General features: G+C 44.9%; 1 protein-coding gene across 4 annotated transcripts in view; it reads right to left on the reverse strand.

Annotated features, from left to right (window-relative positions):
• LOC124005590 (numb-like protein) overlaps nucleotides 1-14,482 on the reverse strand; it is a 99,183-nt gene that overhangs the window by 22,035 nt on the left and 62,666 nt on the right. For 2 of the 4 annotated variants that reach the window (XM_046314993.1, XM_046314991.1), the window contains exon 2: nucleotides 8,357-8,507. In XM_046314993.1, the coding sequence (XP_046170949.1) occupies nucleotides 8,357-8,482 (126 nt within the window). In that variant the 5' untranslated portion in view covers nucleotides 8,483-8,507. Of the gene's footprint in view, nucleotides 1-8,356; nucleotides 8,508-9,347; nucleotides 9,566-12,181; nucleotides 12,235-14,482 lie in introns of those variants that run through there. The other 2 variants (XM_046314994.1, XM_046314992.1) reach the window with 2 other exon arrangements.

Below are 14,482 nucleotides of genomic sequence, written 5' to 3' on the forward strand. Positions count from 1 at the left end.
CTAAATAGAGAGTATACAGTGGCAGAATACCTGACCACTGTGACTGACCCAAACTTAAGGAAAGCTTTGACTATGTACAGACTCAGTGAGCATAGCCTTGCTATTGAGAAAAGCCACCGTAGGCAGATCTGGCTCTCAAAAGAAGACAGGCTATGTGCACACTGCCCACAAAATGAGTTGGAAACTGAGCTGCCTTTCCTAACCTCCTGTCAAATGTATAACCATATTAGAGACACATAATTCCCTCAGATTACAAAGATCCACAAAGAATTCGAAAACAAAACCGATTTTGATAAAGTCCCATATCTACTGGGTGAAATACCACAGTGTGCCATCACAGCAGAAAAATTTGTGGCCTGTTGCCACAAGAAAATGGCAACCAGTGAAGAACAAACACCATTGTAAATACAACCCATATTTATGTTCATTTATTTTCCCTTTTGTACTTTAACCAGTTGCACATTGCTACAACACTGTCTTTATTCTTTTGGAACTTCTGTGACTATAATGTTTACTGTTCATTTGTATTGTTTATTTCACTTTTGTATATTATCTACTTCACTTGCTTTGGCAATGTTAACATATGTTTCCCATGCCAATAAAGTCCCTTGAATTTAATTGAGAGAGAGAAAGACCTTGTGTAGCCTTTGGCCTGCCTCCAAACACTACTGCTAGGTGCTCCAAACAACTGCTACTATGCTCTTGTAGCAAGACAGCACCGAAAGACACGCTCGCCTTGTTACGAGCTCTATAAGCATTTCTCTGCACCTGTTTTAACACCTGGAAATCTGTGTAAGCGATCAATATACTGTCAGGATTTGGCCAGGGTTGTTCCGGTTTTTGGTCACTAGATGCCCCCATTGTGCCTTTTGACCTTTTGTTTTTCCCTTGATCCCCATTATTATTTGCACCTGTGCCTCGTTTCCCCTGATTGTATTTAAACCCTTTGTTTCCTCTGTTCTTTGCTCTGTGTTTGTATGTTAGCATCCAGCCCTAGTACTCTGAGAACTCTTGTTGATCCCGTATAACTGGCAGCATAGCCTAGTGGTTAGAGCGTTGGACTAGTAACCGGAAGGTTGCGAGTTCAAACCCCCGAGCTGACAAGGTACAAATCTGTCGTTCTGCCCCTGAACAGGCAGTTAACCCACTGTTCCCAGGCCGTCATGGAACATAAGAATGTGTTCTTGAACTGACTTGCCTGGTTAAATAAAGGTAAAATTAAAAAATGCGTAGAAACATGTAATTGGTTCTGATGGTCATCGCACGCCGAACTGCACATGTGCAGGCCATCAAATTCAAGGCACTATTTTGATGTAAAGTTGTTTTTTTACCAAAATGAAAACGTGTCAGTTCGTCTCTCACGAGGTTGGTGTTATAACATGTTCAACTACTTAAGACATTGGGTTGAATCTAGGACGTGCCTTTAGATTTCAAGATAATTAACAACTTACGAAGAGTTTTTCACTTCTCTCATTTACGTCTCAAACCCCAAACCCTGGCCTGGTCTGTTTGGTCTATTTCACAAGTGTTCCCGCAAGTCTTGCGATGTTGCGCCTCTGTGTTTAGAAAAACCCTGTGCCAACACATTCCTCTCTTGCTAGATGCGCAATTAAAGTGGAATTACACTCAAAAATCTAATCTCCTGATGTGATTTACGCATTGACATGGACTCAGAAGATCCATTTTCGTTTGTTTCTCTATGAATAATTAAACTGTTGAGAGGAACAAAAATAAAAACAATTCTAAACCAGGTAAAATAAAACAGCGAAAATAGAATTTGGGGAAAAAACAAAAGATAATTTCATGGGGCCTGTCATGCCAGATACTGTTTATTAACCATTATTTTACCAGTTATAATGGCATCTCTTGTACACCAAGGATCTGGGGATGAGTTGCAGGGTAAAGTAGAAGAGAAGAATGTGCCTATTTAAAAGCTATGAAAAATTAGTAGCTTCATTTAAAAAAAATATCTCATGCTGGAAAAAGGTTGGAGACCCCTGGTCTAGTTTCTCAAGGTTAAAGTTAGAATTACCATAGTATTTGCAGGTGGGAAGGTCCTGACGACCAGGGTTTAATATATATTTTTTTTAATGAATGTTTATAGATTTCCCAAAGAAGCATCGCAGCGGGCCCACATATGCTGAGCACTTGTTGGCTGCTTTTCCTTCATTCTGCGGTCCAACTCATCCCAAAACATTTCAATTGGGTTGAGCTTGGGTGATTTTGGAGGCCAGGTCATCTGATTTAACACTGCATCACTCTCCTTCTTGGTCAAATAGCCCTTACACAGACTGGTGGTGTGTTGGGTCATTGTCCTGCTGAAAAACAAATGAAAAGTCCTTTCGTGGAAATTCTTATGATGTGTCTCCTTCTGGGCAGCTCACAGTAAGGGTCTAGTCTGGGCGGGTCCTCGTCCTCTTTAGGTCAGATGGGAATTTCCCTCACGCTTCCACCACTGGTTTTCCTCGCAGACCCCCACTGGAAAGCTCCGCGGGCAGAAGTAATCCGTGTCGTGACGTCAAATGTGGTGGAAATTCTTACAGAGGGACACTCAAAGTCAACCTTAAATGAATGATTGTTTATTGTCAGCACGCTGGAGAGGTTCCAACAAATTCAATGCACCATTTGCCAATCATCAGCTCAGCCTGGGCAGATGGACATTAGCAGTTGTCTTATATACAGCTATACACAGACAATTTATATTTGCATAATTTAGCATAATTAATGAATCATTCATCCAGGTGACAGACCAATACTGTTTTTTATTTTATAAAATTTTTACCCCTTTTTCGTGGAATACAATTGTTAGTAGCTTCTATCATCGCTACAACTCCCGTACGGGCTCGGGAGAGACAAAGGTTGAAAGTCATGCATCCTCCGATACACAACCCAACCAAGCCACACAGCGCTCATCCAACCAGGAAGCACCAATGTGTCGGAGGAAACACCATGCACCTGGCAACCTTGGTTAGCGCGCACTGCGCCCGGCCCGCCACGGGAGTCGCTGGTGCGCAATGAGACAAGGATATCCCTACCGGCCAAGCCCTCCCTAACCCGGACGACGCAAGCCCAATTGTGCGTTGCCCCACGGACCTCCCAGTCGCAGCCGGTTACGACAGAGCCTGGGAGCGAACCCAGAGTCTCTGGTGGCACAGCTAACGCTGCAGTACAGCACCCTTAACCACTGCCCCACCCAGGAGGCCAATACTGTTTCTTAATAACATGTGACAGACCAATACCTCACCAGGCTTCTTCTCTCTAAGCTGAGGCCTTGAAACTGAGATATCTTTCTTTCATTCACAAAACAAGGTCTGGGCGAACTGACAAATTGCAGCTACTGATAGTGAGGATTTGTACAGTCAGCCACTTGCATGAACACAGAAATTGTTTTATAGAACAGCATATCAATAAAACACAGAAATGATTTATAAGAAAAGCACAAACATTAAAATTCCATTGCAGTCCCACTAAACGCAAACCAGATGGGATGGCGTATCGCTGCAGAATGCTGTGGTAGGTAGCCATGCTGGTTAAGGGTGCCTTGAATTCTAAATAACAGTGTTACCAGCAAAGCACGCTTCACGGTGGGAACCACACATGCAGAGATCATCTGCATGGGCCCTCTGAGTGTGGTGTCAGGAAAATAACCTCACACTCAACGTCAACAAAACTAAGGAGATGATTGTGGACTTCAGGAAACAGCAGAGGGAACACCCCCCTATCCACATCGATGGAACAGTAGTGGAGAGGGTAGCTAGTTTTAAGTTCCTCGGCATACACATCACAGACAAACTGAATTGGTCCACTCACACTGACAGCGTCGTGAAGAAGGCGCAGCAGCGCCTATTCAACCTCAGGAGGCTGAAGAAATTCGGCTTGTCACCAAAAGCACTCACAAACTTCTACAGATGCACAATCGAGAGCATCCTGGCGGGCTGTATCACCGCCTGGTACGGCAACTGCTCCGCCCTCAACCGTAAGGCTCTCCAGAGGGTAGTGAGGACTGCACAACTCCCCAATGGTGGAACAAACTCCCTCACGACGCCAGGACAGCGGAGTCAATCACCACCTTCCGGAGACACCTGAAACCCCACCTCTTTAAGGAATACCTAGGATAGGATAAAGTAATCCTTCTCACCCCCCCCCCCCCTTAAAATATTTAGATGCACTATTGTAAAGTGGTTGTTCCACTGGATGTCATAAGGTGAATGCACCAATTTGTAAGTCGCTCTGGATAAGAGCGTCTGCTAAATGACTTAAATGTAAATAAATGTAAATGCATCACCGGGGGCAAACTACCTGCCCTCCAGGACACCTACACCCGTTGTTACAGGAAGGCCATAAAGATCATCAAGGACATCAACCACCCTAACCACTGCCTGTTCACCCCGCTATCATCCAGAAGGCGAGGTCAGTACAGGTGCATCAAAGCTGGGACCGAGAGACTGAAAAACAGCTTCTATCTCAAGGCCATCAGACTGTTAAACAGCCACCACTAACATTGAGTGGCTGCTGCCAACACACTGTCATTGACACTGACCCAACTCCAGCCATTTCAATAATGGGAATTGATGGGAAATGATGTAAATATATCACTAGCCACTTTAAACAATGCTACCTTATATAATGTTACTTACCCTACATTATTCATCTCATATGCATATGTATATACTGTACTCTACATCATCGACTGCATCCTTATGCAACACATGTATCACTAGCCACTTTAACTATGCCACTTTGTTTACTTTGCCTACACACTCATCTCATATGTATATACTGTACTCGATACCATCTACTGTATGCTGCTCTGTACCATCACTCATTCATATATCCTTATGTACATGTTCCTTATCCCCTTACACTGTGTATAAGACAGTAGTTTTGGAATTGTTAGTTAGATTACTTGTTGGTTATCACTGCATTGTCGGAACTAGAAGCACAAGCATTTCGCTACACTCGCATTTAACATCTGCTAACCATGTGTGTGACAAATAAAATTGGATTTGATTTGATCATCCATTCACCTATTCTGTGTCTCACAAAGACAAGGCAGTTGGAACCAATAATGTCAAATTTGGACTCATCAGACCAAAGGACAGATTTCCACTGGTCTTGAAAAACAAATGATTGTCCCACTAAGTGCAAACCAGATGGGATGGCATATCGCTGCAGAATGCTGTGGTAGCCATGCTGGTAAAGTGTGCATTGAATTCTAAATATATCACTGACAGTGTCACCAGCAAAGCACCCCCACACCATCACACCTCCTCCATGCTTCACGGTGGGAAACACACATGCAGATATCATCTGTTCACCTACTTTGTAACTAAAAATCTCAAATATGGACCAAAGGACAGATTTAGACCGGTCTAATGTCCATTGCTCGTGTTTCTTGACCCAAGCAAGTCTCTTCTTATTGGTTTCCTTCAGTAGTGGTTTCTTTGCAACAATTCGACCATGAAGGCCTGATTCACAGCAGTCTCCTCTGAACAGTTGATGTTGAGATGTGTCTGTTACTTCAACTCTGTGAAGCATAGATTTGGGCTGCAATTTCTGAGCCTGGAAAGTCTAATCGACTATTCCTCTGCATCAGAGGTAACTCTGGGTCTTCCTTTCCAGTGGCGGTCCTCGTGAGAGCTAGTTTCCTCATAGCTCTTGATGGGTTTTGCGACAGCACTTGAAGAAACTTTCAAAGTTCTTGAAATGTTCTGTATTGACTGACCTTCATGTCTTAAAGTAATGATTGACTGTCGTTTCTCTTTGCTTATTTGAGCTTTTCTTGTCATAATATGGACTTTTACCAAATAGGGTTATCTTCTGTATACCACCCCTACCTTGTCACAACACAACTGATTGGCTCAAATGCAATAAGAAGGAAAGAAATTCCACAAATGAACTTTCAACAAGGCATATCTGTTAATTGAAATTCATTCCAGGTGACTACCCATGAAGCTGGTTGAGATATTGCCAAGAGTGTTCAAAGCTATCATCAAGGCAAAGGGTGGCTGCATTGAAGAATCCCAAATATAAAATATATTTTGATTTGTTTAACACCTTTTCTGGTTACTACATGTTTCCATATGTGTTACTTCATAGTTTTGATGTCTTCACTATTATTCTACAATGTAGAAAATAGTAAAAATAAAGAAAAACCCTGGAATGAGTAAGTGTGTCCAAACCTTTGACTGGTACTGTATACTATTGGTTTACTGTTAGAATTAGTTGTAAGACTACAAAAATACTGTTAAAAATAACAATGCATAGACCTAGAACATGCATGGCCAACCTTGCTGCTAGAGATCTAGCTACTGGGTGTCCAGGCTTCGGTTCCAGCTCAGCCCTGACATTCTGCTGATTACTTCTATTACACACTATTCACTTCACTTTCTTCTTTGTATGATATGAAATAAAGTGTTGATTCTTTGAATGAAGTATAGTGTGTTGTCTGGTCATTGAACCGTCCCTGTTGGTCTGTTTTATTTGATTGTCACTCATTTTGTCTGGTGATATTGCACAGATCTGAAGCCGATGTCCTTGATCCTTGGTGTGGGTGTAACAAACCCTTCATGGCTGACCTAGGATGCAAACCCTGTCCACGACAGCACTTCATACCCACCATGCAGCGTCCATTATCCTACCAAAACCATGTGACAACCAAATAAAACAGACAAACAGGTTGACATGCACGGGGACAGAGACATTACTAGCAAATACCACTGCCATGAGCTAGTGCAGAAAGGAACACATTGAGGTTCATTGGGATTTCATTTCAAAATACATGTTGCTTGAAATAAAGTGGCAAGTTGTTTGCTTCATGATATGTATCATCCCGGTGTAATTACATGCAGTTCAAAATGATCCCCACAAAGTGTCACCACTGGCGTCTGTGTTATAGTCTAGCAGCTAGCTTTACTACAAACCACCAGCTACACCGCATAACATCAGGTCGATAATATGTGCCTTGCGCAAGCTAGCGGTCCGTTAAAACTACAGTATGTTTCTTAATTGAAACCTAGTGGGCCATACAATTGGGTAAAATATAGTTTTGTTTTGAAGGTAGCAGCTGAAGAGCTAGGAGAGACAGATTGGTGAGGGGGAGAGAGGCGTTGATAGTGGGGTAATGACTGCTGCTAGCAATTCCTGCTGGGGATCTGAAGCATGCCATCATGGGTCTTTTCCATTAGAAATGTTCCCTCCTATCTATCCACCCCCCCCCTCTTTCAATCTCACTCACCCTCTCTATCGCTGCCCCCATCCCTCACTTCCCCCATCCCTCCTCCCCTGTGTCCCTTTTTATCTGCCTCTTCTCTCTTACTGTTCCCCTCTCTACTGCCCCAGAGCAGCACTCTGATAGTACTCCTTCACTATTCTGTTCGTTAAAGTTGCATATAAGGATCCATCTATCCTACGCATAGACTACAGCCGATTTTGGGGAGCCAGAGTGGAATTACTAGAGCGTGCTAATATACCACAATGCAGTTGGGCTGTCGTATAATGCTTAATTGGGGAGAAGGCAAATCACCTCAGACAAAGGGGTGGAAGAGAATCACGCAGCAGTTTCACCAGGGAGGAGGTAGAATTGATCTCTCCCCATCCACCCTTAGGCACTATTCACTATTGATCTCTCCCCATCCACCCTTAGGCACTATTCACTATTGATCTCTCCCCAACCACCCTTAGGCACTATTCACTATTGATCTCTCCCCATCCACCCTTAGGCACTATTCACTATTGATCTCTCCCCATCCACCCTTAGGCACTATTCACTATTGATCTCTCCCCATCCACCCTTAGGCACTATTCACTATTGATCTCTCCCCATCCACCCTTAGGCACTATTCACTATTGATCTCTCCCCATCCACCCTTAGGCACTATTCACTATTGATCTCTCCCCATCCACCCTTAGGCACTATTCACTATTGATCTCTCCCCATCCACCCTTAGGCACTATTCACTATTGATCTCTCCCCATCCACCCTTAGGCACTATTCACTATTGATCTCTCCCCATCCACTGGGCCTCCAGAAAGACTTAGAGACAGCTAAGTCTCATCACTAGAACTAGGATCATCATTACTGTCAGGTTCTGTTCTGTTCCACTGATCACACCACCACGGGACTTAGGATAAGAGTAAAAGTAAAAGTCAGAACTAAGTTCGATCTAAGGCTAGAGTTAGGTGTGATTTTGTAATACGAAATACAACTTCCTTCCCTGCTGTCCCAGATAGTATACCGATTGAATCTTATAACGCAACATTTTGAACCAAAAGATTAAGAGTAATAATAGTTAGGTTGAGGTTTAGTTAAGAGTCGATTTACGACCAGGTCCCAGGACAGGGGTCTCAGTCTTACCCTGACGGGGAAGTTGCATTTGCCCTTGCGTACGGCCTCCTCATCGGCCTGCCACTGGTGGGGTCTGCTGGCCTCTGGCACGTAGGTGGGCTTCTTCCTGCGCAGGCTCTGACGCAGCTTATTCATCTCCGGGGTCTGGGGCTCCCTGTTGCTATGGAGACAGAGACACACAGGGGGGCGAGGTCAGTACGTGTTAAGTTGTGTGCTCGTGACAGCCATGGGGGTGAAACGACAGTGACAAGAAATGACACCTCTACTCTGAAAGCGAGAGAGACAACTATGGTAGCCCAGAGGGACAAACCCTTTTTTAAAGAGAGAAAGCGTTTGTCCCTATGGACCACAGCAGACAACGCTGTAACTGAGATAAACTAATGATAGGTGTGTGAAAACGCTACTATCCTTTACAACCTAGCAATTTAATCCATGTTATCATCATTAAATATCTATACAGAGCTATATCTGTTTGATTTGTTTAATCACATTTCCATCAGTGTTTAGGGTTACAGGTAGAGAGCTAGACCACGAAGCCAGACAGTCCTCTCATCCTGTGGGCTTTGAACATCGGAATTATTGCCGGATGTAAACACACACACAGACACACACACACACACACACACACACACACACACACACACACACACACACACACACACACACACACACACACACACACACACACACACACACACACACACACACACACACACACACACACACACACACACACACACACACACACACACACACACACTTAATTAGGCCATTCAGCCTGAATACCTCATTTGCATTGGTAATTTCAACATCTTCATAATGAAACATGATGACACTATCAAAACAAGACCTGTTTAGAAATGCTAATGAGACTTTTTTTTTGTGGGAGTCAGTTTCTCGCTGTACGAAGTATGAAAACTGAACCAGAGAAAGAGAAACATCTCAGAATATCGCACGGCCCAGTTTAAAGCGGAACAGACATCCTCTCAAATGATCTTACCATCTTGGGCATCTCGGCGGTCTTGCCCCAAGCTTCGGCATTCTTTTCTCCTGGCTTTCACTAAGTATTTGTCTAGTGGGTGTGTTGAAGTCTTTCCAACAGTATGATCAGAAAGTATAATCAGCTGATCTCGATAAAGCTCTTCCAAAGCAATCTGTCAGCCCTGTAGAACTGTCCTCCTCCCGTAAACACACGGGCTAAGCTTTATATACTGACTCAAACACACGGTTATTAGATCAGCCTATGACACACACATTCACACACTCACTGCTTCCCGTAAGCTCTGTCACCTTACGGGATGGGTAGCAGGTGTGAGGCATGGCACGGCGGAAGTGAAAGTGTGTGTAAGGTTGGATGTGTGTACAGGCACATTGGGATCTATTTATGTGGTGCGTTTAAATGAGCCTGGTGTCGCTGGCATTGCTGGCATGTTGCCTCTGCCAAGAGAAGCAGGTCCCTCAGAGGCCAGGCGGGAGGGGTGTTTCTGGGCAGCATGCTGGCAGCGCGGCACCTGGCCGGCGGCCCCCACTGGGGCAGGTGCAGGAAGGGGGGGGGTGAGGGGCAGCTGGCGTCAGATGTCTCCCCAGGGAAGGAGCAGGGGAGCGGGCTTGGAGACATGGGGGGACCAGCCCAGGCAGGGGCCAGGGCTCTGGGTGTTCTGCTCCAGTTTCAGGGCTGATCTAATGGACTTGCTATGAGGTCATGTGATCTAACGGCTGAGCTCCTGCCAAGGAGGCTGCAGAGGGACAGAGGGGAGGAGAACGAGAAGTTTAGACAGAGGGAGTGAGAGCGAGAGAGGAGTGTAAGAGAGGGTAACAGAGAAAGAAGGAGAATGAGAGAGCGGGAGGTAAAGTGTCGGGAAGGGAGAGGAGAAGACGGGGGTGAGAGGGATGGGGGAGGGTGGAGAGGACTTTGAAATCTCAATCTCATCTGATTGAGGTCACAGTGTTGCTGCGTGCCTCTCTCTGCCAGGGTGTCAACCCCCTGTACCCAGCACCCTGCCACTCACCCCAGTCAGCACAGACCCAGCATTCAGAGGATGGCACACTGGCACTGCCAGACCAAACTGCAGCCAGAGGGCAGTGAAGGAAACCTTGACAACATCCCCCAGCCCCCTTTACACCCCAACCTCTCACGTCTAACTTCTTATAGGCCTACACCCCTGTAGCTTTACAAAACATGCATCTCAAAGGCTGAGTACAGACAGACCGACACACAGACACAGACACACACACACGTTTGTTTAACTATCCTTGTGGGGACCAAACAATTGATTCCCGTTCAAAATCCTATTTTCCCTAACCCATGACCCTAACTCTAACTCTAACCTTAACCCCAAACCCCTAACCTAACCCTAACTTCTAACCCTTGCCCCTGAGCCTAAAATATCCTTTTTCATTGTAGGGATCGGCAAAGGATAGTAAAAAACACTACACACACACACACACACACACACACACACACACACACACACACACACACACACACACACACACACACACACACACACACACACACACACACACACACACACACACACACACACACACACACACACAGTATAGGCCCATGCCAAGTTTCAACAAAGAACAAATAGTTGCACCTCACCCAATGTTTTCATTTAAATATTTTTTTAAATTGTACCTTTATTTAACTAGGCAAGCAAGTTAAGAACAAATTCTTATTTTCAATGACGGCCTAGGACCAGTGGGTTAACTGCCTTGTTCAGGGGCAGAACAACAGATTTGTACCTTGTCAGCTCAGGGATTTGATTTTGCAACCTTGCGGTTACTAGTCCAACACTCGAACCACGAGGCTACTTGACGCCCCACATCTGGACACATCTGGAGTACATTGTAGCGGGAAAGTGTGTTTGGTTGGGGAATGACCTATGGCTTTTTGTCTTTCTTTTGTTTACCGTAGACTGAAGTCATCCTCCCATTTTGCCCACTCCCTCGCCCCGGTTCTCACTTCATGTCTCTCTCTTTTCCTTTCTCTCTCTGTCTATCTCTCCCCCTCTCTCTATGCCTCTCTCTCCCTCACACCCCCTCGGCCTCTCTCTCTCTCTCTCTCTCTCTCTCTCTCTCTCTCTCTCTCTCTCTCTCTCTCTCTCTCTCTCTCTCTCTCTCTCTCTCTCTCTCTCTCTCTCTCTCTCTCTCTCTCTCTCTCGGTCTCTCTGAGATTTGCATTCACAACACTAATCAGGCAGGAAACATGTTTTTTAAACACTACCAAAATATTGCACACCACTGTTTAAGAGACCAAGGTAAACATTCCGCACAGCGCTCCATGTTTGGCAACGGAGACCTTTTGAATGAAACAGCAACAATATACGAGTTATTACATTGGAGGGAGGAGTGTGTGTGTGCGTGTGTGTGTGTGTGATGAGTGCACCCTTCAGCCAAAGCAGCACCATTAGAACAGCGTACAGCTGGAGCCTGAGGACATACTATCATTGCATCCAATCAAAATAACCAGGAGGAGCCGCCACACAGCTGGCAAATAACACAGGGCCAGCCCAACTCGGCACACAAGAGTTAATGGAGACACACACACACACCTAACACACATAAAGTACTTTCCCTCACCTATACCCGTCCTCAATCACAATCTCCTCCTCCCTAAAACCCACTCCCACTGTTTGGCTGGCAGACATAACCACAGTGTTGCTGAATTTGTCAGCATCCAACCCTCACCGCATCTTAATGTTTATTGTCTTGTACAGTGTGAGGCACTGTAGGCTTCTGATATACATTCAAAGCCAATAAATAGTATTACTGTTATTCATTGTCATCCTTATCAACACAAAACAGCAGCTATAAATGTCCGTTTACCAGCCGCAGGGACGCAGGGACTATCCTCTCTCCCCCTCAGATACCCATCTCTCTCTCGCTATCTCCTCTATCTCTCCCTCTCTCTCCTCCTCCTTTCTCCTGTGTCTGTGTCTGAGGCTGCAGGAGGGAGATGCAGCAGTGGATCTGTCTCTTTAAGAGTGTCTCCCTGAGAGTTGATCCTGCTCCATGGGAGGGAGAGAGAGAGAGAGAGAGAGAGAGAGAGAGAGAGAGAGAGAGAGAGAGAGAGAGAGAGAGAGAGAGAGAGAGAGAGTCAAGCTGCAGCGGTGAAAGTGACAGTCCTCTCCCACTGTGTGTTCCTTCCCAGCATTACCGTGAGCTGTCCAGACACACAGCTAGTAGGGCAACATACCACCCCGTATGACAGTGTCCACATGCAACATGGGACCGGGCTGGCGTAGGGGGTGGGTATTAGTGTGTGACGGTGTGCATAAACAACCTGTTTCTCTCTCCCTCTCTCTGAACGTCTCCCTTTCTCTCTGTGCATCTGTCATACAAACCATGGCGTGTTAAATACTTCTGTTTTTATACCCTTTTCTAAGGTTTTCTCTCCTTTGTGATTTAATCAACCTTCTTCCTCCCTCTATCTCTGTCAGTGACCTATATTCCTCCTCTGCATTTCTCCATCTCCTCCTCCTCCCTTCACCTTGCTCTAGCCACAGATATACAAGCCTGGAATCGGAGCACTAGATTACAGCTACATGGGCTTTCTTTTCTCTCTCAGTCACGGTGCACATAAACCCCTGAGATATTAACAACAGGAATCAGAGAAGTAGAGCAGGCAGGAAGGAGTGTGTGTGTCTGTGTGTGTGTGTGTGTGTGTGTATCTGTATGTGTGCATGTGTGTGTCAGAGAAAATAAAGTGAAAAGATATAAAAACAAAGCCATGTGTGTGTCTCTGTGTGTGTGTGTGTGTGTGTGTGTGTGTGTGTGTGTGTGTGTGTGTGTGTGTGTGTGTGTGTGTGTGTGTGTGTGTGTGTGTGTGTGTGTGTGTGTGTGTGTGTGTGTGTGTGTGTGTGTGTGTGTGTGTGTGTGTGTGTGTGTGTGTGTGTGTGTGTGTGTGTGTATTAGTGGGTGGAGGTAAACGATGGGAAACATATGGAGAAAGAGAGAAAGAGAATTGTGAGAGAGAGAGAGAGGAGGAGTGGGAGGATAGGGAACAGAAACAAAGAGAGACAGATAGTGGTGAAACACAGACAAATAAAACTAGAATGGACTATAGCATAGTAAAACATCAGTAAAACATTAGAGTTGGGTCACCACACACACACACACAGCATTGAGGCCACTCAATAGTGGAACATCATAGTACACACACACAAACACACAGATAGTGAATTTAGAGATAAACCACCCTAAATTAATTTGAGAGAGCCCTTACATTCAATTTGACTATGGAAAAAAAAAGTATTTCTGTTCTAGCCTGTGGAAACAATTTGAGACAAAACCACTCCACATGCTCACTAGGTTTGCAGAACATTGGACTAGTTCGTTCAGTAATGGTAGTAACTATAGATTAACAACAGAGTTTCACATTCACACAGCCTTCAGAGAAAGAAATATAGTTCTCTCTTAACATAAGTATTATGGTCTTCCACAGTTAGAAAAGCCTGACCGCGGGGCAGGGAGCAGGGAAAACGTTTATCAAAGCTAAAGGGAAGTAGACCAACTATCCGTGGTCAGGGGTAAGCCGCTACCGCACTGTGACAGACAGCTAATGATTCCATTCTACCGGAGATCAGGGAGCGTTGCGGGAACGTTCAAAAAGATGTCAAAAAGATGTCAAATGTCAAAAAGACAGTGGTGAAGAATGGTCAGTAGTGAGGAAAAAAAACTTCCAATGTATAAAATCAGGAAGCATATTTATGATGTTACCTTCGTTCTATTTCCTCGGCTCATCTGCCTTTCTATGTGTGTTTGATGTGGACAAAGCCGTTTTATTAAAAGACACGCACACAAATGCACCTTCACACACACACGCACACGCACGCGCACGCGCACGCACACACACACACACACACACACACACACACACACACACACACACACACACACACACACACACACACACACACACACACACACACACACACACACACACACACACACACACACACACAGTGCAGCCTCAGGATGACCCAATTTTCGCGACACCAAACGTAAATACTCAGACACCAAACGTAAATACTGAGTGATATTTATATAATGAATATGAACTCGGAGGGCAAAAATGATTAAACATTAAAGCACTGAACCTCTCACAAAAGCCTTCAATCATACAAA

This window comes from Oncorhynchus gorbuscha, linkage group LG19, assembly GCF_021184085.1.
Source record: "Oncorhynchus gorbuscha isolate QuinsamMale2020 ecotype Even-year linkage group LG19, OgorEven_v1.0, whole genome shotgun sequence".
Taxonomy (NCBI): Eukaryota; Metazoa; Chordata; class Actinopteri; order Salmoniformes; family Salmonidae; genus Oncorhynchus; species Oncorhynchus gorbuscha.